Here is a 21,986-nt window from a genome sequence, read left to right on the forward strand (position 1 = left end):
AAAGGCCCAATGTCCAGGCTCTTACCACAGGTTTTACTCGATGTGAAGCATCCTCCTCATATTCAGGGACTACCAGAAGAATAATAAGTAATCCTAGTTGTAGTCTCGTTAAATGTTTTCTAATCAACCCATTCAAATATGTTATTGCACGCCTCTGGAGCAGGTAGGACCTGAACCGAGGTCTCCTGACTCAGAAGTAGGGACATTACTACATCACCACAGGAAGCCTCTAGTTGTAACACGATGAAGAAATCCAACATGGAGATTCATGTTATTTTGAGAAAACCACAGTTGCATATCATTTAAACATGATGTTCAAAAATGGACGCAGGTGTGACCGAAAAGTGTTACTTAAATGAAATACTCCTTCAATATGTATGCAATAGATTTTATTGAACCAGTTTTGCTTTAGAAATTATTCTGAATCACACTATGTATTTTAACAGGAGTAAAAGAAAATCAACAAACCATAATTGCTGCAAGACTGCAGGCACCTCCCATGGTCACATTTCCTAATGTCTCTTGGACAGTGAGACAGGACTATGCATGAAAAAGGAAGATGGTGAAATGGGTGCAGGTCTGGTCCAGCATGCTTTGGACTGGATACCAGAAATAACCCAAGCTATTGGAACCTCCTTTGTGAATTAAACGGGATTGACTGAGCTTTCTGACCTATGCTGACTACCAAAAGCAGCACCAGTGTCAGGCTGATCAACCTCCAAATGGATTAATTTAGCAATACCCATGAGATGTCCAGTCAAACATGATCTGCAAGTAACAAACATCTACATTTTTCTTAGCTTCTTTAAAACTGAAATGAATGAATCTAAGCAGTACTTACGATAATGTGGGTCCATGTAGCCATTCCTTGGGTCCATAGCAAAAAGTGCCCCACGGTATGGGATGGAAGGCTCAGGTATATGTGACAAAGATCCATGGATCTCCTTCTTTATTAGAGAAGCTCTATCTTCACTGGATGTTGATGGCTCCTCACTGATTTTATTCAAGCTTTGCCCACCAGTGTGTGGCTGCATTGCGATTGCGTTTCTCCTCTCTCTGTGATAGGTGCCAGGAATTTCATCCTCTAGAAGAAGGAAGCAGACCTCAAATCAGAATCAGCATCAAAGTTGATACCATGTGTATAAGAGAAGCTGAAAATGTTATTATGGCTGCTAGAGCTGTGAAGCAACATTAGCACATTCTTAATTTTTGTTACAATTTATATACATTTACAGTACAATTGAACAAGTATAGCACTTTTCAAAGCCACCTGATACCTCAAAGTACTTTACAGCTGAAAAAATCCTTTTGAAGTATAGCTATTATTGTAATGTGAGAATTATGACAGCTAACTTGCTCTTAACAAAAGCAAAGTGATAATAACCAGATAATTTGTGTTTTGTGATGTTGTTTGAGTGATAAATATTGTCTGAGACACCAGGGATAACTCCCTTCTCTACTCTGAAATAGTGCTGTCTGATTTATTACTTTCTATAAGCAGGTGGATGGGGCATTGGTTTAACATCTCATCTGAAACACAACATTTCCCACAGTGCAGTGCTCCCTCAATTATGCACTGGGAAGGCAGCCTTTATTTTTGTGATCAAGCCCTTGAGTGGGACCTAAATCCTGAACTTCAGTGGTAAGTGTCCTACCAGCTGAACCATAAGCAATACTCGGCAAGTGAGAGAGAACATAACATTTTGTTTGTGTTTCACTGCATTCAAACCAAGTCGAGACTGAAGCAGGTATTGAGCTGATATTTTACTTTTAATGTTTTCTTCCACCAAATACAAAATTAAATTTACTCTATCGGGAATAAGTTCATATCACTAATTCAGGAATTTTTCTTGTATTTGAGTAGCTCTCTTATCAAATTTAAAACATCGTTACTGAAACGTAAACCCTCAGTTCTCAGTCTAACTGAGATTATTGTGTCTGTGTATGCATGTCTGGACAGATGACTGAGTGCAACTGCTTATGTGTGCGTGTTTGATTTGTGTGTGCCAGTATATCTTATTTAAGGAAAGATACTATTTCATTAGAGGCAGTTCAGAAAAAGTTCACTCGGATGGTCTCTGGTATGGAGAGATTCTCTTATGAGCAAAAGCTAAACAGGTTGAGTCACTATACATTGGAGTTTAGAAGAATGTGAGGTGATCTTATTGAAACATAGAATTCTTAATGGAAACATGTTGAATACTGAGAGGATGTTTCCCTCATGGGAGAGTCCAGAACCAGAGGGCATAGTCTCAGAACAAAGGGGCACCAGTTTAAAACTAAAATGAGGTAGAGCTTCTTCCCTCAGAGGGCTGAAAGTCTTTGGAACTGCTTGCCACAGATAGCTGTGGTACAGAATCCTTGTGTATATTTAAGGCTGAATCATAGAATGCCTACAGTGTGAAGGCAAGCCACTCAGCCCATCGAGTCCACACCAACTCTTTGAAGAGCATCCCACTCAGATCTACCCTATTCCTGTAACCCTGCATATCCAATGGCTAATCCACACATCCTGGACACTACGGGCAATTTAGCATGGCCAACCCATCTAAACTGCACATCTTTGGAATGTGGGACGAAACCGGAGCACCCAGAGGAAGCCCATGCAGAGATATGGAGAATGTGCAAACTCCACACAGACAGTTGCCCGAGGGTGGAATTGAACCTGGGACACTGGCGCTGTGAGGCAGCAGTGCTAACCACTGAGCCTCAGTGCCAGTCCATGCAGCTGAGACACAGATATTCCTGATCAACAAGGGAATGAAGGATTACAGGGACAATGCAGGAAAGTGGACTTGAGAAATGCCAGATTAGTCATGATACTACTGAATGGCAGAGCAGGCTCAAGGGGCCCAATGTCTGGATTAGTGGTGCTGGAAGAGCACAGCAGTTCAGGCAGCATCCAAGGAGCTTTGAAATCGACGTTTCGGGCAAAAGCCCTTCATCAGGAATAAAGGCAGTGAGCCTGGAGCTCAAGGGGCCCAATGGCCTACTCCTGTTTCTATTTTCTATGGTCTTAATATTCTCTGTTTGCTTGAGTGTGACAGTGCATGTCAGTTTATATGTGTGCACTTGACTCTGTATGTGTGCACACCCTGAGCAGTGTGCTAGCATCTGATCGCACTTATAGGTATATCGCTGCACGCCTCTGTGACTCTTGTTTGTTTGACTGTGTGACTGCAAGTATCCATATTCTTTTGAGCTTGCTCTGTCATTTATTTGGGTCATGGTTGATCTGTTTATGATCTCAATCTCACTTTCCTGTCTTCTTCCATATCCCTTGACTTCCTTGTTTATTATTTCATGTTGAATTACATCAGTTCGCTTTCAGAGCAAGCTGAGACCATCATGAAAAGGTTAACAGCAACTATTCAAATGAAGTCTACTTTGCATTGCTGCAAGATTCCTCCTGCATATCATGTGCTAGCTACAACAATGCAGGAGAACATCTGTAAATGATGAAGAAGTGCTTCAACTAGTTTGGATAAACAAATCTTTGAAACGTATCCCTACAGATTCTGACATTAATACATCACATTGAAGCAAGTTCTGTTTTATAAAAACAAAATTACACTAGCTGAATACTGAGCCCATTTGCTCTACTTCAATCCAATTCATCAAACGAAAGAATTTCACAACCATCTCTTTCAGGTAATAGAGTTGTACAGCACAGAAACAGATCCTTTGGTCCAACTCATCCATGCCGACTAGATATCCTAGACTGCTCTAAACCAATTTGCCAGCATTTGCCCCATATCCCTCTAAACCCTTCCTATTCATGTACCCATCCAAATGTCTTTTAAATGTTGTAATTGCACCCGCCTCCACCACTTCCTCTGGCAGCTCGTTCCACATGCGCACCACACTATATAAAAAAGTTGTCCCTCAGGTCTCTTTTAATTCTCTCTCCTCTCACTTTAAATCCATGCCCTCTAGTTTTGAACTCCCCTACCCTGGGAAATACAGCTTGGATATTCACACTATCCATGCCCATCATGATTTTATAAACCTCTGTAAGGTTGCCCCTCAGCCTCCGATGTTCCAGGGAAAATAGCCCCAGCCTATTCAGTCTCTCCCTATAGCTGAAAACCTCTAATCCAACAACATTCTTGTAAATCTTTTCTGAACCCTTTCAAGTTCAACGATATCTTTCCTATAGCAAGGAGACCAGAATTGAAATGCAGTATTCCAAAAGTGACCTAACCAATGTCCTGTAAAGGGATAAAAGAGAGAACAGGAAATAGCAGAAGGAAGAGAGCAAACAAAAGGGAGGAAGAGCTGAAAAAGAATTTCTTAAGATGCAAAGAGCAATGAGGAGATAACAAGGGGAAAAGATAAAGTAAAATAAGGGAAGAAATCTGATTCAAGGCAAGAGGTAAGTCCAACCATACCTTCATGCGATTTTCAGTTGTCCAAATATTCTTACAAAGATGTTAGCCATTTTTAATATTTTTTTGGAAATATATTACCCTTGATTAATTAAGCATTTCACACCTTTCAAAAAGAGATTAATACGCAAAATGATGCCTTGAGGCTTCACTCTCACACAAGTCTTACATCCAATCTGCGAACTGAAATAACATTTGCTTTGTACTTAAACATAATTATTTAATACACTTAGATAGCACATAAATATCTTTTGCCACAAAAATATACACCATGCAGTAGTTAACAGCAGAGCACAGACACATCATTCATATTCTTCTAAAAGCAAAGCAGCATGGATGCTGGAGATCTGAAACAAAAGCAGTAAGTGCTGGAGAAACTCAGCAGGTCTGGCAGCATCAATGATAATAGAAACAGTTGTGTTTTGAGTCCAATGTGTCTATTCTCTAGAACCTCTGGGTTTTCTCCACCACTTTCTGTTATCCACACTGTTCCGTTGAGTCACATTGTTTGACAGTTTGAGAAATAAACATTGGCTGTCTGTACCAAACCAACTTTGCGAGAGCAACAAACCATATGGCATGGCAACAAGTGTGATTTGATTACAGAAACAGAAACTGCTCTTCTATTAGCATCTGACATCTGACTTATGCAATACAAACTGTGAACAAGTACTACTGCTCCAGATCTGAAGAACAAACAATCATAGGTTAGGAGGAAATAACACTGGTTAAAACAGTGACAAGTTACTTAAAACCTCTAAACATGGATCATCAATTCATTAATCATCAGCACATAAAGCACCTTCAAAAATCAAATTTGAGTGACATTACATCTTCCTGGAACTTACGTGTCTAAAGGAAGTTTTATTGCTGCCAGTTCCTTTGATTTTCACAAAATAAGCAATAGGATTGTTTTGTATCAGCCCTGCAAATGTACACAGCCGCTAGATGCTGGAGATAGAGACTGGAAGCTTCAACATTACGAATACATCAGCCCATGAAAGCCTGGAGCTCACTTTAAGCAAGTCACAGTCTCATTTGAAAATATCCGGCCATGAGGGCAATCCTCTGTAATCTCCCTCACATACAAAGCCTCTCCCATTAGAGTAATTCAGGAAAAAAAACTGATTGGTGCCATGTGAAGTTTAACCAACTCATTAGTATTCTACTGGTGTGCCTCCTAGTGAACTTATTCTCTATTTAAGCAGCTCTCTGGAGCTCAGGGGTCAGGCGGGTAATCATTAAATCAAACTAGTGTCACACCATCACAATCAGCCGAACAGAAAAAAGGTTTATTATTTTAGTTTATGCAAAATAAATGGTTTTACAAAATGGTCCCCAATACAGGGTCAACAGCAGCTTCAATTACAAGACTAACTCAACAAGACTCTTGCAGTAAACCAAGTGCTCTATATTGACTTTAGTATGGGCTGTGCTTCACACTCAGTCACAAGCAGGCTCCCTTATATTGCCTATGCAAAGATCAAGGAAGAGCAGCCTTTGCTCTGCCAGGATTTGTGTCTGCACATAGGCTGCTCATTCACCTTTCTTTCTCTTTCCAATGGTTGCTCAGTTCAATTCACCCCACACAAAGCCTGAAGACCAAACCTCTATGCACCAAGTGAAACATGTTCAAAACTGGGTCTTCTATTGTGATTGAATTTCTTAACGTCTTTTCAAATAGTGGAGAATGCCTTGAGGCTAAAGGAAGAAACAGGCTAATGGTGAATTGGGAGTACTGAGCAAATTTCAGAGCCCTTTCCTCCTGGCTTTTGAGGTTGAAAGCGAACCCTAGCCTTTCAAGTTTCAAAGTCCTTTCTCCCCCTGCAGTGTCACAGAAGGATTTGAGAAAAAGTAATTGTGCTCACAGCCTCCCTGATCAGAGCTTACGTTCTATTTCTGGTATTTCACTGTTCATCTCCCAATAATAGTGCACATATCTCAATGCCTTATCCTTGCTGCACTGTCCAATTACTAATTAAATGAACAATTGTTGCTTTAAATGCCTTTTATATGTTTGGAGTGTAGGTTAGCATTCGCAAAAAAAACTATTCATTAGCCAAATTTAAAAAGCAAAGACAAGAATATGTATTGAGCTCAATCATCAAATACTTTCCCAGAAATGCGAACATTTATTTCTGTGAAACTTCTGGAACTTACAAAAGACACAAAGCAGGTGAATCAGACATGGATGTTATAAATGGCACATACATCTCCGGGTGTGAACATCTTTGGGAAAAATGTTCATATTTATAACCCGATATTTATTGATTTAATGAGAAATTATTCAATTTAAGGAAGGGGTTTCTTCAGTTTGAAAGATATACAGAAGGAATATTTTGCCATCCATAGCTGTCATGTGTGAGGTTTTTTTTGCTTTTGGGAAGTAATATAACTGTGTTTTTGGTTCAGACATTATCTCACAACGAGGGACATAGTGAATGCAGGAATAATTCTCAGTTCCAAAGCTCCAAGTAATAACACGAGTCTCAAAGTATCACGATTTCATCACATCATTACACGAGTTAAAGTAAAACCTTAGAGATGGTTCGTAGACTGGAGGTGGCTAAAATGATTATCAAAATGAGGCGGCACGGTGGCTCAGTGGTTAGCACTGCTGCCTCACAGCACCAGAGACCCGGGTTCAATTCCCGCCTCGGGCAACTGTGTGGAGTTTGCACATTCGTCCCGTGTCTGTGTGGGTTTCCTCCGGGTGCTCCGGTTTCCTCCCACAGTCCAAAGATGTGCAGGTTAGGTGAATTGGCCATGCTAAATTGCCTGTGGTGTTAGGTGCAGGGTAATTGTAGGGGAATGGGTCTAGTAGGTTACTCTTCAGAGGGTCTTTGTGGACTTGTTGGGCCAAAGGGCCTGTTTCCACACGGTAGGGAATCTAATCATAATCATAATGAATCCAATAGCAACAAGTGGCTCTTAGAGTAAAGACTATGTTCTGTTGACAGGAACTAGTTAAATATTTGAAATTGAAGAAAATCAAAATTACATGTGCGATAAACACAGAACCATTTTGTCTCGGTCTCTTCAAATCAGGGACATTTCCAAATCAAAGTAGAGTCAAATTGCTTCATGTCACAAAGGGGAAATTATATCAGAGTAGGTTATTACAGTTCAAGAGGTAACGTAGACACAGGCTTTTGCTCTGGACTTTGGTTCTAAAATTAGTTCAGAAATACTTTCATTATTTAACTTAAGGTATAACTTATAACAGTGACTAAAATCAAGCCATGTTTACATGGACCTTGTTCAGCGTGCAGAGGAAAACCAACTTTGCTTAGGACAGGGAGGTGAAAACCACTTCAACTTTAACTTCAATGCATTAACCAATAAACATACTCCTGGTCTGTAATCTGAAAATGAAAAGTATTATTCTTATAGGATTATTTCAAGTGGGTATGCCCAATTCTGTTTTATAATATCTAATTCAATTTGCAAAACAAAAGTCTCTCTAAAATGTATCTTTTTAATAAAATTCTCAAGCTGTTTGTGACTGTATTTCTAAAAAGTATTACTTATGACACAATAGGTTACATCAGGAATTCTTCATTAACTTATTTTTTGTTCAACTTGTAAAACCAAATTAAATTATAAAAATATTTAACATTTATAATAATAACTGTTCCCAATTACTTTTCCCTTTACTACACAGCTTCTGTAATATACAGAGAATTTGTTGTCACGAGATGTGAATTAAGAGCTGGGTAACTTCAGTTAGAAAAATGAGGAATACAATCCCATATTTGATGGAAGACACACACATCTCCATATGGAATCTTCAAATACCATAAATAATTTTATTAGAACAACCCTTGTGTGGATGATAGGGACCCTGTCTGTATTATAGATAACGAGGCAAGGGCTAATGTAACCTTTCCAAATACAAATCAAGATCAAACAAGATTGGTACTTGCATCAGAACTAATCTATTTGTCTGTCTTGCAAACATGTCTGATTTTAGAAATTACTACAATCAGCTATTAGTCAATGCAAAATAAATTGTTTCTTTGGAACCAGTTTAAAATTCCATGTTCAAGACGGAGACCTACTTTTCTTATGGCTCCCATCTGTAATTAATTAGATTTCTTCAACTCAATTCATTCAAAGAAAAATCAAAGCTCAGTTGGCAGAAGGTAGTAAAAACCCTCTTCAGGCACCACATGGCTTATAACATTCTATCACAACAGCATTCACACGAACCATCGTAATTCTCAGTGTGTCCAATGGTAGGGAGGTCCTGAGCTATTGTGAGAAATTCTAAGTGGAATGTGAAAAGACTTATGATGCTATGTATCCGGATTTCAAGAAAGTCTTTGACAAAAGACTTCAAACTGGTGGGAGTTCAAAACTAAACTTGCAACTGGACAGTAAATTGGCTCAGAAGGAAACTGCAAGGACTCGTTAGAGTGCTATCAGGCAGTCAGGATGGTGGGGAGGAAGTTCAGTACTGGTTGAATTGCTCCAGGGTTTGATATTTGTTAGAGCCCCTGCTATTTCCAATAAGCATCAATGAGGTGGATTCAGAAACTACACGCAAACTGGTCAAAATAAAAGATGGAACTAAACTGAGGGGAGGAGCAATTGCTTCTAACAAGATAGCCAATGGTGTTTCAAATGAGCTGTGCTGGACTAGTAACTAGCAGAACAGTGGCAAATAACATTTAGTATGAATAAGTGAGCAGTGCTGCACTTTGGAAGAAAATACAGGCAATATATATAACTGCAAACAATGCTGTCAACATAGTTAGGTACAGAGGAACAGGAGTAGTCCATTCAGTCCACTGAGTCTGCTCTACCATTCAATATGATCATGGCTGATCGAACACTTCAATGCCTTCAATCCACACACACACCCCCCCCCCCCCCCCCCCATTCCATAATCCTGTATTCAGAAATCTATCAATCTGTATCATAAACATACTCAAAGACTGAACTTCCATGGCCCTCTGTGGTAGAAAATTCCAAGGATTCACACCCTCTGAGTTAAAAATTTCTTCTCTTCTTGGATATCAGTGGCATCCCCTTAATTTTAAATTATGCCTCTAGTTCTAAACTCCTGAACCGCAGGAAATATTGCAGCTGCATATTTTTTCCTTTGATTCCATTTAAATTATCATCCAATGCTGTCCTGAACGCCTCCACTACACTTCCAAGCAGGTATTCTATTGCATAATTACTAATTGCATAAAAAAGTTTTCTCTCTCCATGTATTTGTTTCTTTTGCAAGTCACTTTAAAACTGTGCACTCCAGTTCTTGAACCATTTATACGTGGGAGCAGTTTCTCCCCATCCACTCTGTTCAAAAATCCCTCATAATTCTGAAAACTTCTGTCAAGTGTCCTCTTAGCCTTCTCCTCTCCAAAAAAATATTTTTTCCAATCTTTCCCCACTACTGAAGTGTCTTATCCCTGGAACTATCCTCAGAAACCTCTTCTACATTATCTACAATGTGCTCACACTCTTTCTATACTGTGGCACCCAAAGCTGTACACAATATTCCAGCTGAGGTTGAAGCAGTTTTTTCTATAAATCCATCATTATCTCTGTGGTCTTGTACTCTATTTATAAAGCCTAGAATACTGTATGTTTTATTAACAGTTCTTTCTACCTGTCCTGCCAATTTTAATGACATTTATATGCAGGTTTCTCTGCTCCTTCACACCCTTTAGAAAAATGTCCCATTAATTTATACTGCTCCTCCCCGTTCTTTGTACCAAAGTGCACAACTTTACCCTTCTTGACACTGAACTTCATCTGTCACTTATCCACCCAGCCCACAAGTTGTCAATCTCTTTTCAAAATTTTACTTTATCCTTCTCAGCGTTTACAATTCTTATAAGTTTGGATTGTTTGCAAGCTTTGAAACTGTTTCCTACACACCAAACTCTAGATCATTTATATGTATATTAAGAAAAGCATTAGTCCCAATTTCAGCCCTTGGGAACTCCACTACAAAGCTCAAAAAATACCTGCCAACTATTGTATTCTGTTCTCTTTCACTCTGCTAAGTTAGTTATCACATTGCTACTGTCCTTTACCTTCCATGTCATTTATCTTTCCTCACAGCCCTGTTGTAGGGCACTGCATCAAATGCCTTTTTTGAAATTTATGTACATCACACAAAGAGTTTTTGCCTCATGAACCCCCTCTGTTACCTCTTCAAAAACTTCAGAAAGTTAGACATGAATTTCATTTAACAAATTCATGCTGACTCTTTCAACTAAATCATCACTGTCCCAAGTAAGTGTTTCTCGAAGTTTCCCCACCATTAAAGTTAAACTGACTGGTCTGAAAATGCTGGGTTTATCTTTACAATCTTTTTAGATCAAGAAAATAATATTTGCAATTCTCCAATTCTCTGACACCACCGCCAAATTCAGAGTACATTGAAAGATATTTGCCAGTGCCTTTGAGATTTTCACTCGCTTCTCTGGATTCATCTCATCCAGTCCTGGTGCTTTCTCATATTTAAGTACCGTCAGCTGATCCAGTACCTCCTCGTTATCAGGTTTAAATACTTTTAATAACTGAGCTTTCTCCTCTGTTGCCATGGTCTGGGCAATATCTGCCTCATAACCAAAGACAGAAACAAAGTATTCAATTATCATCTCAGACACCTTTTGCCTATATGAGTAAATCCTCTTTTGGTCCCTAATCAACCCTGTCTCCTTTTACCACACATTTACAATTGATGTGTTTATAGATTACTTTGGAATATCCTTTTCTAATAGTTGACAGTCTATTTGCTTAATCCCTCTGCTTCTTGGATTTGCTTTTCACCTCTCTTTTGAATCTTCTATATTTAGTTTGGTTTTTAATTGTATTTACTAATGCCTATGATAAACACACTTAGAGTCAGTGTGTCATAGAGATGAACAGCACAGAAGCAGACCCTTCGGTGCAACTCCTCCATGCTTTTTCTTCTCTAACTTAATTTCTATTTGCTTTTAATCCTGGGAGCTCTCGATTTGTTTGTTCTACCTTTCCTTTTTGAGGAAATATATCTTGTCTAAACCATCTCCCTTTTTTAAAGCAGCCAATTGTTTAGCTATTGTTCATTCTGCCAACCTTTAGTTCCAGTGTATCCAACCCAACTCTCTTACTGCTCTACTGAAGTTTTCTTTTCACCATTTGATTATTCTTACTTTGTACTGACCAATGTCATTTTCCATTGTCATCCTAAATCTTACAATACAATGATCACTGCTGCCTGACTGTTACCCCACTGCCATTTGATCTAGTCGGCCCATTTCATTCTGAAAAACCAAATTCAGCAGGGCCTCTTGTTGGACTGAGCACATACTATAGGAAACTCTCCTGAACAAAATTTAATCCTTCACTGCTCCTTACACTACTATTATCAGAGTCCATATTTGGGTAATTAAAATCTCCTATTATGACTCTATGAAGTTTGCACCTTGCTATAACTTCCTTGCAGATTGTGTTTCTTTTATCCTTTCCAATAGCTGGTGACCTATATAATAATACTGAGCAATGCAATTGCACAATTTTTATTTCTTAGCTCTCGTCAAATTAATTCTGTCCTTGAATCCTCTGAAACATCCTCTCTCCCCAACACTGAAATTCTCCCTTTGACCAAAAATGCCACCCCCTTCTTCCTTTTTTCCCTTTCCTACCTTTTCTGAACATCGTGCCACCAGAAATATTTAACACTCAGAATCATAGAATCCCTACAGTGTGGAAACAGGCCTTTCGGCCCAACAGGTCCACACAGATCCTCTGACGAGTAACCCACCCAGACCCATAGCCCCACCCTATTTTTACCCCTGCCTAATGCACCTAACCTACACATCCCTGAACACTATGGGCAATTTAGCATGGCCAATTCACCTGACCTGCACATCTTTGAATTGTAGGAGGAAACTAGAGCACCCAGAGGAAACCCACGCAGACATGGGGAGAACATGCAAACTCCACACAGACAGTCACACAAGGCTGGAATTGAACACAGTCCCTGGCTCTGTGAGGCAGCAATGCTAAATTCTGAGCCACCGTGCCATCAGATCTGTCGTTCTTTAAACCGGTATCCATTATCACAACATTATAATCACACGGGCTAATCTCTGCCTGTAACTCCTTAACCTTATTAACTATACTCCATTCATTCATGATGTGGAGGTGCCGGTGTCGGACTGGGTAGACAAAGTCAGAAGTCACACCACACCAGATTACAGTCCCACTCCAAAAACCTGTGATTTCAAATAAACCTGCAGACTTGGTGTTGTGTGTCTTCTGACTCCATTCATTCACATACATGCCGTGTAACCCAGATTTAGGCCACATTATTTTCCCCCTTAATCCAGCTCCACGTACTAAATTACTGTTCTCTATCTTACTGCTACTTGCCTTTTCTAGCATTTTGTGCACACTGGTATTACTTTCTAACATTCTCTCCTGGATCCTGCACTCCTACTAAGATAGTTTAAACTCTCCCCAAGAGCACTAGCAAAATGCAAGGACCTAAATGTACAGAGATAGTGACATTGATTCACTAATTCAGGAGTCTGGATTTAACACCTAGGAATTTAGCAGAGTCCTTTCACCTCTAGACCCTGAATTTGAATTCAAATGACAAAGATGGAATGAATGCATTCTTTAATGCTTGCTGCAAGGATCCTGCATTAAACTGGCTTATGTAGTCTTACCTCCATGGATATTGGCTCATAGCTGCCCATAATTCTGAACAAAATGACATAGACCTTTAGAATAGCTGGTGTAGGAAATGGAACCAAAATTACTTTGATGCAAAGGATAGCTGTGACATTAATGGAGCATTTTTGTTGAGGTTTAGTGAAGCACTTTCCTCTTAAATCCAGTCACTGTACATAAGCAGCTTAAAAGATACAAGTGCAGTTTAGATTTCTGTGTCCCAGCTTATTTTTATACCTTTGTTGCAAGGCCAGTTCAAACAAGGTGTCAAACCACAGTTGAAGGGAGGAGCCAAATTTCTTTGAACAAACAGACAACGTGACATGTTAAGTTAAGTGTATGACAGCCAATTATTTTGAATCTGCCAGTTAGAAAAAAAAAATCACAGCAACCAGTGTAAAGATATTTAAATTGGACTGCTGTTTGAGCTGGCTTACCAAACTTCAGGCAAACCGATTTAAAATGGTAGAAAAGGAAAAGGTAGACCAGCTAACTGCGGCACGGTGGCACAGTGATTAGCACTGTTGCCTCACAGCGCCAGAGACCCGGGTTCAATTCCCGCCTCAGGCGACTGACTGTGTGGAGTTTGCAAATTCTCCCCGTGTCTACGTGGGTTTCCTCCGGGTGTTCAGGTTTCCTCCCACAGTCCAAAGATGTGCACGTCAGGTGAATTGGCCATGCTAAATTGCCCATAGTGTTAGGTAAGGGGTAAATGTAGGGGTATGGGTGGGTTACGCTTCGGCGGGGCGGTGTGGACTTGTTGGGCCGAAGGGCCTGTTTCCACACTGTAAGTAATCTAATCTAATCTAACTCTGTAGTCGGAAAATACTGCATAGAAAAGTAACGTGGCACCGAGGTAGAGTCCCTGCCCCTGGACCGGAAGGCTCGGGTTCAAGTTCCACCTGCTCCAGAGGTTCTTTTACTCTGACAGCTGGCTCTGAGGAAGCTGGATCAAGGGTGACTTGGTGACAGGATACCAGTCTCTGTGGAGTTATTTCAGTAGCCAGTGGTAGCAGACATAGTTCTGTAGAATTTCAGCTAGTATAAACATAAGTCGTCTTGCAAAGTATACACAGTAAGCAAGGACTCTTGTAGTGTGGTGGTGGCAGTGTCGCTACTTCTAAACCAAGAGACCCAGCTTCAAGTCTCTCATACTCCAGAAGTGTTATGATAGTCTCTCTGAGTAGGTTGCTTAGAAATCATCTATAGAGTAAGCAAGCACAAAGATGGCAGTATATGGGAAATTAGTCAGTAAGAGAGGACTTTAATTAAACAAATGTCTGAGAGATGGAGGAGAAAGTGAGGACTGCAGATGTCCAAAACATTGATTCTCCTGCTCCTCGGATGCTGCCTGACCTGCTGTGCTTTTCCAGCAACACACTCTCGACTCTGAGAGATGGAGCACAGATCACCAGTGTAATGTGAGAGCTGATTCTCAGAACATTAATGAGGTGGTTCAATGGTTAGCACTGCAGCCTCACAACGCCATGGACCTGGGTCCAACTTCACCCGTGGGTGTCTGTCTGTGTGGAGTTTGCACCTTCTCCCCTCGTCTGCGTGGGTTTCCTCAGGCTGCTCTGGTTTCTCCCACAGTCCAAAGATGTGCAGGCTAAGTGGATTAGCCATGAGAAAATAGGCTCTCTTATCCAGATAATTAGACATGTGCAGTAAATGTTTGCCGACCCAGTGTTGTTCACACCTCAAAACGAAGAAAGATGATCAAGGCCAGGACCTGACTATTCAAAGGTATTTCACATTTTGAAATGACACATGGAAAGGAAAAGATGGGCAGTTCTACTAATAAAGGATGCGATCAGTACAATACCGAGAAATTATCTTAATTCAGAGGTTCAAAATGTAGAATCAGTTTGTGTGGAGATTAAAAATGAAACAAAAGGAAAGGTGGGAGTCCTTTAGAGGCCCCTACTAGTAGCTACTGAACAAAATAGAGTCTATATCAAGAAATGCAAGAGGTTACAAGAAATATACTGCAATGACTGAGGTTTGGTTAGCTCAGTTGTTTGGACAGCTATTTTGCAATGCAGAGTGATACCAACAGTGGAGGTTCATTCCTGCACTGGCTGAGGTTACCACAAAGGACTCTGCTCAATCTCTCCCCTCGCCTGAGGCTTGGTGATCCTCAGGTTAAACCATCACATCAACTCTCTTTCATGACACAGTAGCCCTATGGTCTGGTCAGACTATGGTGACTTTACCTTTGCTGCAATGATTGTGATGATGTTAATCTTCACATCAATTTCTCAAATCAAATAGACAATACAGTCTGCAGGATGAGTTCATAGAGTGTACTTCAACAATTGGAAGATAGCAAGAGCCAGGACAACCCCACAGTAATGGATTGTGAGTCAAGAGAGATCTCAATAGGAGAATATTTGGCATTTGGTTTGAGTGTGAGAATTACGCATTGATAGTTAATATCTTAATGTTAAATAAAGGCAACTATAAGACTATGGAAATAGAATTGGCTATTGTGGACTAGATAAGTGGATTCAAAGGTAGAGAAGATAGCAGACATTTAAGGACATATGTTATATCTCACAAGAGAGGTGTATTCTAATGAGAAGAAAGATTCTACCAGAAGGATGCAATTATTTATGAATCACTAAAGACATTAAGATTGGTATTAAATTGAAAAAGATGTACAATGCTGCAAAGGTTAGTGGTCGATTAGAAGATTGAGAATTTTAGAAACCAGCAAAGGATAACTCAAAACAAGAATGGTGGGTAACTAGGAATGGGGAATAAATGCTGGCTTAGCCAGCAATGCCCATATCTCGTGATTAAATGTAAATAAAAAGGGAGAACTTGGGAGAATGAAAGAAAACCAGCAAAAAAATATAAAGACCAACTATAAAAACTTGTCTAAATATGGGGAAGGGAAGCATAGTTAAAGGTGAGCATTGGTCACTTAGAGGGGCAGAGTGGAAAATTAATAGTGGATTTAATAATCTGAAATAAGAAAATTGCAGAAGTTTTGAATGAATATTGTGCGTCTGTCATCGCAGAAGCAGTCACATGAATCCCAAAAATAGTTGAAAATCAAGAATCAAAAGATTTGGAATAAAGATAGTTAATTTTAATTTCCAAATAGGGACAGGTTGTGTATGTCATATTTTCAAGGAGATGGGTGAAACTTAGTGAGATTCTCTGTTTTAATTTTATTTCTGTGAATTCAGATAGTGCAAAGCCAGCAGACAAGACGAGTTCATATTTGGAAATCAGCTAAGCTTTGGGTCTTGTGTATCTTATAGCCTCTTGGATGTCAAGGGAAAAAAACCAGATTTACATGTCAATTAGAGTAAATACTAGATCCAATATCCAGGGCACAGTCTGCAACTGGTCCTCTCATTTATCTCTCCAATCTTCAGGCACTCTGCCTGTATTCCTGATGAAGGGCTTTTGCCCGAAATGTCGATTTTACTGCTCCTCGGATGCTGCCTGAACTGCTGGGCTTTTCCAGCACCACTAATCAAGAATCTTGTATTCAGTCTAAGACTAAGTTGAGAAGAGGTAACAGGACTGGCTTTAGCTGCACTCTAAAGGAAAAAATTGACAATAATGCTGTCAGTAAAAGACAATTGATTTCTAGATGTAATCAGCTTGATTGCAGTTTTATATGGGCTATTGGGAATCAAGGGTCTTTTCTGATGTTAAGCAACTGAACAGCAGTTCCATGGAGGCCGGTACTGGAGCTGTAGATTCCAGAGGCTTCAAAGAAAAGCTGTTGGATGACTTTGCCAAAGCTAGTGGAGGGATCACAATGAAACCACCATCTGCCTTGAACAGTAATTGAAAGGCTGAAGAGAAATGGGGGCATTCCAGAATGTGAAACTTTGGTGTAATCCCCGTAAAGAAGAGAATGAAACATTCTGGATTTGTGTGACATTTAAAGGGACTCTTGAGGGACAGTAAAGCACAGACCTGGATTAATACTTAATAAATTAACACTGCAGATTATATTGTAATAGTGATTGTCTTGTTTAATTTCTAAATTATATACTGTAAATTTGTTGTTAATTTGGGGAATCTGTGGTGTCTTTTTTTGAGGTTGATTACTAAGCATTCAGATTTCTCTTTGAAATGTTAACAATCCCTAACCAGCTCACAACAACACCTATCAAAGGATCACCATGATGACTACATGTGTTTACCACTGAGCACTCCATCAATCTGATTGGAGGTGTTTTTGCATTGTACAGGAACGCATTCTCATTCCTAATTCAGATGTTGTGGAAGGAACTGGGAAACAACAAAATGATTGAGATTACAACTGAAGGTCTTTGAAGGAAATATTTCCCTTTGACTACTGTACAAACCATAATGTTCAGATTGACATAAAACTTCTGTTTTCCTCAAGGACGCTACACCAAAATTGCTCCTTAGTTGAGGCTGCAAAGGGTGGGTTTGTTGGTTTGTGAGAGCAAGCCTGGAGGTTATTTGTAAACTGATTCTTGATTAAAAGGGTTCCTACAGTCACAGCAATTCTGAGAGGAGCAATGTGTTTAAACAGACGGCTGAAGCTGGCTACTAATAAAGTCAGTACCTTGAAATAAGTTTTGGCAAGTCTGGAATAGATCAGATATTCAAGTAGATGGCAAATGCTGAATGGTAGTTGAGGCCTCGGTAAGGGGCAGTCAGTCTAATAGGGCAGGATCATAACCGAAGTTGGTTTATCAAACTACGTTTTCTGCAGAGCTGAGTTTGGCTGCTGGTGACACTGCATGAAGATTTGACAACTCACTGCCTAATCTCCCACAAAGGTTTCTGCAAGCCCAAAGAATAGAAAGTTGAGTTAGAAGTATTACTACTGAGTGAACTGAAAAGGTGACCCTGATCAATATTTCAGAAAAAACAGCCAAGGAGTCCACATCTATGTTTGTGAAATAATGCAGAGTGAAAGCCAGTTAAGTATTCTGGATAGTTTTGTTATTTTCTTTTATTTCCCTTAACTTTGCTTGATTGTCTGTCTGTCTTTTATGTGAATGGGAGGATGAAAACAATGTTTCTGGTCTAAAGCATGGAACTTAATCAGATTACCTTGTTGCTTAATTTTTCTCTGCTAAAGTTATTGCGTATTTAGTAAATTGTTAAGCTTTGTTTCACATGCAAAACTGGTGTCTGGAATTAGTTATTCACAAAGTCTGGGATTGGTTATTCAAATCTGGTGAGGAACTATTGGAATAAATCTTAAGGGTCTTTGAAGGGTTCAATTTTACTGTGTTGTAAATATAGAAGTAGGCTGATTTGGTTCAGCTACCTGCTTCCATGTCATAACAAGAGGTGGTACTGCAAACATTGAACCACAACTGACATATGTCTATGCCTGGAGTCCAAAAGGTGTTAAAGTTGCTTGCCATCTCCTCTGATTACTTTGGCATATTCCTAGAAGGGCTAGCTCTCAACACCGGCAAAACCAAGGAACTCATTATTGACTTTCGGCGGGATGTTACTCATACCCCCCTACACATTAACAGCACAGAGGCGGAACAAGTGGAGAGTGTCAAGCTCCTAGGAGTGGTCATCCACAACAAGCTTTCTTGGACTCTTCATGTGGATGCACTGGTTACAAAGGCCAAACAACGTCTCTTCTTCCTCAGGCAGCTGAGGAAATTTGGCCTGCCGGCAAATACCCTTGCCAACTTTTATAGGTGCGCCATTGAGAGCATTCTGTTTGGATGTATCATTATTGGTATGGCAACTGTACCATTCAAGATTGGAGATGGTTACAGACAGTGGTGATCTCGGCCCAGACAATCACAAAGGCCAACCTTCCATCTATCGAATCCGTCTACCAGGTCTGCTGTCAAGAAAAGGCCGCCAGCATTCTCACCCTGGTAATGTTTTTCAACAACCTCTACCATCAGGGAGAAGGTACAGAAGCCTGAACACATGCACCAGCCAGTTTCAAAACAGTTTCTACCCTACTGTTGTTCGAATACTGAGTGGACTCACAAACTCTTAACATTCGCCTCAGTACACGTGACAATAAATTCAATTCAATTCAATTCAATTCAATTCAATTCAATTCAATTCAAATGATAGCAATGCCACTATCAAATACTCTTCTCATCATCCCATCAAGCAACTAATACACAATGTTTCTTGACTGAACTGATTAGGAGCTACTGTCCAATATTCTAACAATCTGGCTAACATTTGCATGCTCATGATTGCCACAACCTAATCATTCTGGCAGTAAAACATTGCACCTGAGATCTTCAGTTATTATGAAACATGTTCTAACTCCACTACCTTCCATATTAGAAGGTTGATAACAGAAGGAAAACAATGTTGTAGTTTGTCATGGAATGCCACAAGTGTTTGGGGACTTCGCATTTTTAAATATTCTCTCGCTTTTTAAGCCTGGTGAAGAACATGGCAGGAAGTGGTTCGATTCCAAGTACTAACTGCTGCCAAACCTCTTTTGATTTTATAATCAGGAGTTGATTACCAAAATATTCACAGATTGGTTACAGATGCCAATGTTATCCAGGAATCAGATTGGCCATTACTATAATAAAAGCAAAATACCACAGATACTGAAAACTAAAACAGAATTAACATTTTGAGTCAGATGTGATTCTTTTTCAGAATGTTAACTCTGTTTCTCTCTCCACAGATGCCGCCAGATCTGTTGACCTTTTCCTTATTATTGGCTATTGCTATGTTTAACAGAACTATACCAATAAGATCTTAGATACCTTTAAGAACAAATACAAAAGGTTTCAGTATGATTCCATTCATTAAAGGAGCGAAGCTCTTCAGCTATCTCCCGTGATGGAATTGGATCTCCTGACATGTAGTCTGTAGTTAATTCTGGGTTTAGTTGAAAAGAACTGCTACAACAGACTGAAGATTCCTAATCAAATTGAGACCAATCTTGTGTTCAGCATTTAAATCACTATCCAAATTATTGAGTTATTTGCAGTGGTGTCACTTAATAGTAACAGTGAATTAGATACAAGACCCCCCTCTAATTTCGTCCTTTCTAGTTCACAGATACCCTTCAATGAAATAAAGTTAGCCAGCCATATCTAGGCTTGGCAGAGTTCTGAAGAGTCAAGCAAGTTAAATCTGCCTTGTACAGAGTGAGCAAATATCATGTTCAATTGAACCTGCTTGTCTCTATTCCTGTCAACAGGCTGGCTCAGATCCATCTCTGTGTCATCAACATAGCTTGCCAAATCCACCAGAGCACATTTGGGAAATGCTCAAGATGAACTAGCTCCATAATTCTCAACAGTTCTGTGCTGTACCAAGCTATCTGTTCTCAGCTGGTCTCAAAAACTACTCCTTCAAAAATTGAGAGGTGCACTGGCTTGAAAAAACAGCCTGCAAATCTCATCTCCCACAGAACTTCCAAAGTTATGCTTATATCAAATCATGAATGTCTAAAAGTGTTTGATTTTTTGTATTGGAAGAAAATGTTCTGCATGATTTGCTCACATCAATTAATTTGTTGTAAAGCAGATTTAGTAATCTTGGGAAACAGATATTTTCTTCAATTCCATGGATGCAGAAAGGCCTCCAAAATTAAGCAATATTCTAAATCTGTGTTACATGACAAGATAAACAGGACCCAAGTGAACACATTTGTTAAGTCTCATTAAATGAGGTTTATACTGATTAAAGTCAGATTTGCAGAGACACTATTTCAGTCACAGGGGAGGGGGAATTGTGGAGGATCAGAGTCTAATTTTTGTCATATGATGCAGCTGTTTCGGAACATAGAAGTAGGCTTTTAAACTCCTATAGTCTATTTCACCATTTGTATTGCTGATCTGTATCCAATCTGCATCCATCTGCCTTGGCTCCTTATTCCTTACCCAGCCAACAGCTATCCATCTGAGATTTAAAATTAGTAATTAAATTACACTCTATTTTTACTATACTTTGCATAAATCTTAACTTAGCTCCTGAATGGTCTAATTCTGATTTTAATGTTATTTTCCCACTGTCCTTGACTCCCCTTCAAGCAGAAAAAAGGTTTTTATCTATCCTATCAATTCTTTGCAAATTTCACAATCATGTCAGCCTTAACCTTCCTTACTCCTGAGTATACAAATCTGCTTTATACATCTCTCCCCATAATGCTGGGACCCTTGGTAACATCCTGGTGAATTTGCACAGCACTCTTTCCAAAGCCAACAAATTTCTTCCCAGATGTGATGCGTAAGTATGTACAGATACTTCTGTCATGGTTTAACTAAGATATTGTGCAGGTGTAGTAAAACTTTCTTTCTTTATATTTTAGCCCGACAGATATGAAGGTTAGCATTCTATTAGTATTTGTTTTTAAATTGTACCTGCCTACTCCATTTCAGCTTTCAGTCACTTAATTATCTTAACTGTTTTTTTAATTACAATTAGGAGAAATCAGTTCATTATCTATAACTCCTGGAAGTATTCAATTAATGACACTGAATTGGATATTCACTGCACTGTATTGGACAACCACTGTCAATAGCTGAAATAACCTTTTAGAGACTGCCATCTCATCACCAATCACCCTTTATTTACAAATGCATATTTGAAAATAGCACTGCCTCTCACTGAGTCAGGCATTCCAGGGTTTCAATATCAGTGACATTCATCCTTTTATTTCAGCCAGGTCTCCCTGATTGGATCAGATTAACATTAGGCTAGCTATCCACCATTTAAAAGAGACTCAGATCTAGCTTTCTTTTATGCAAAATGGAATGTCTACACAGCAGCACCATGGCTTGCATTGTCACCTCTTTACGATAAACACTACAGATATTACCTTAAGGAGTGCTTTTCCGCAAAGGGATTTACAAAGAAAGTGAAGTTCATGTCCATACACACAATTCTCTGCATTAGATGCCACAGCTACGGACTGCAAATGTTCACTTATCTGTTCACAGACATTTTTAA

At 39.5% G+C, this 21,986-nt stretch overlaps 1 protein-coding gene across 2 annotated transcripts in view; it reads right to left on the reverse strand.

Moving 5' to 3' along the window:
* Positions 1–21,986, reverse strand: part of LOC122549307 (transcription activator GLI3) — a 382,007-nt gene that overhangs the window by 247,780 nt on the left and 112,241 nt on the right. For both annotated transcript variants that reach the window (XM_043688905.2, XM_043688906.2), the window contains one exon: positions 842–1,084. In XM_043688905.2, the coding sequence (XP_043544840.2) occupies positions 842–1,084 (243 nt within the window). The remainder of the gene's footprint in view (positions 1–841; positions 1,085–21,986) is intronic.

This window comes from Chiloscyllium plagiosum, unplaced genomic scaffold (genome assembly GCF_037043375.1).
Source record: "Chiloscyllium plagiosum isolate Xiang-an unplaced genomic scaffold, Cpla_swu_hap1 HiC_scaffold_4, whole genome shotgun sequence".
NCBI classification, from domain to species: Eukaryota; Metazoa; Chordata; class Chondrichthyes; order Orectolobiformes; family Hemiscylliidae; genus Chiloscyllium; species Chiloscyllium plagiosum.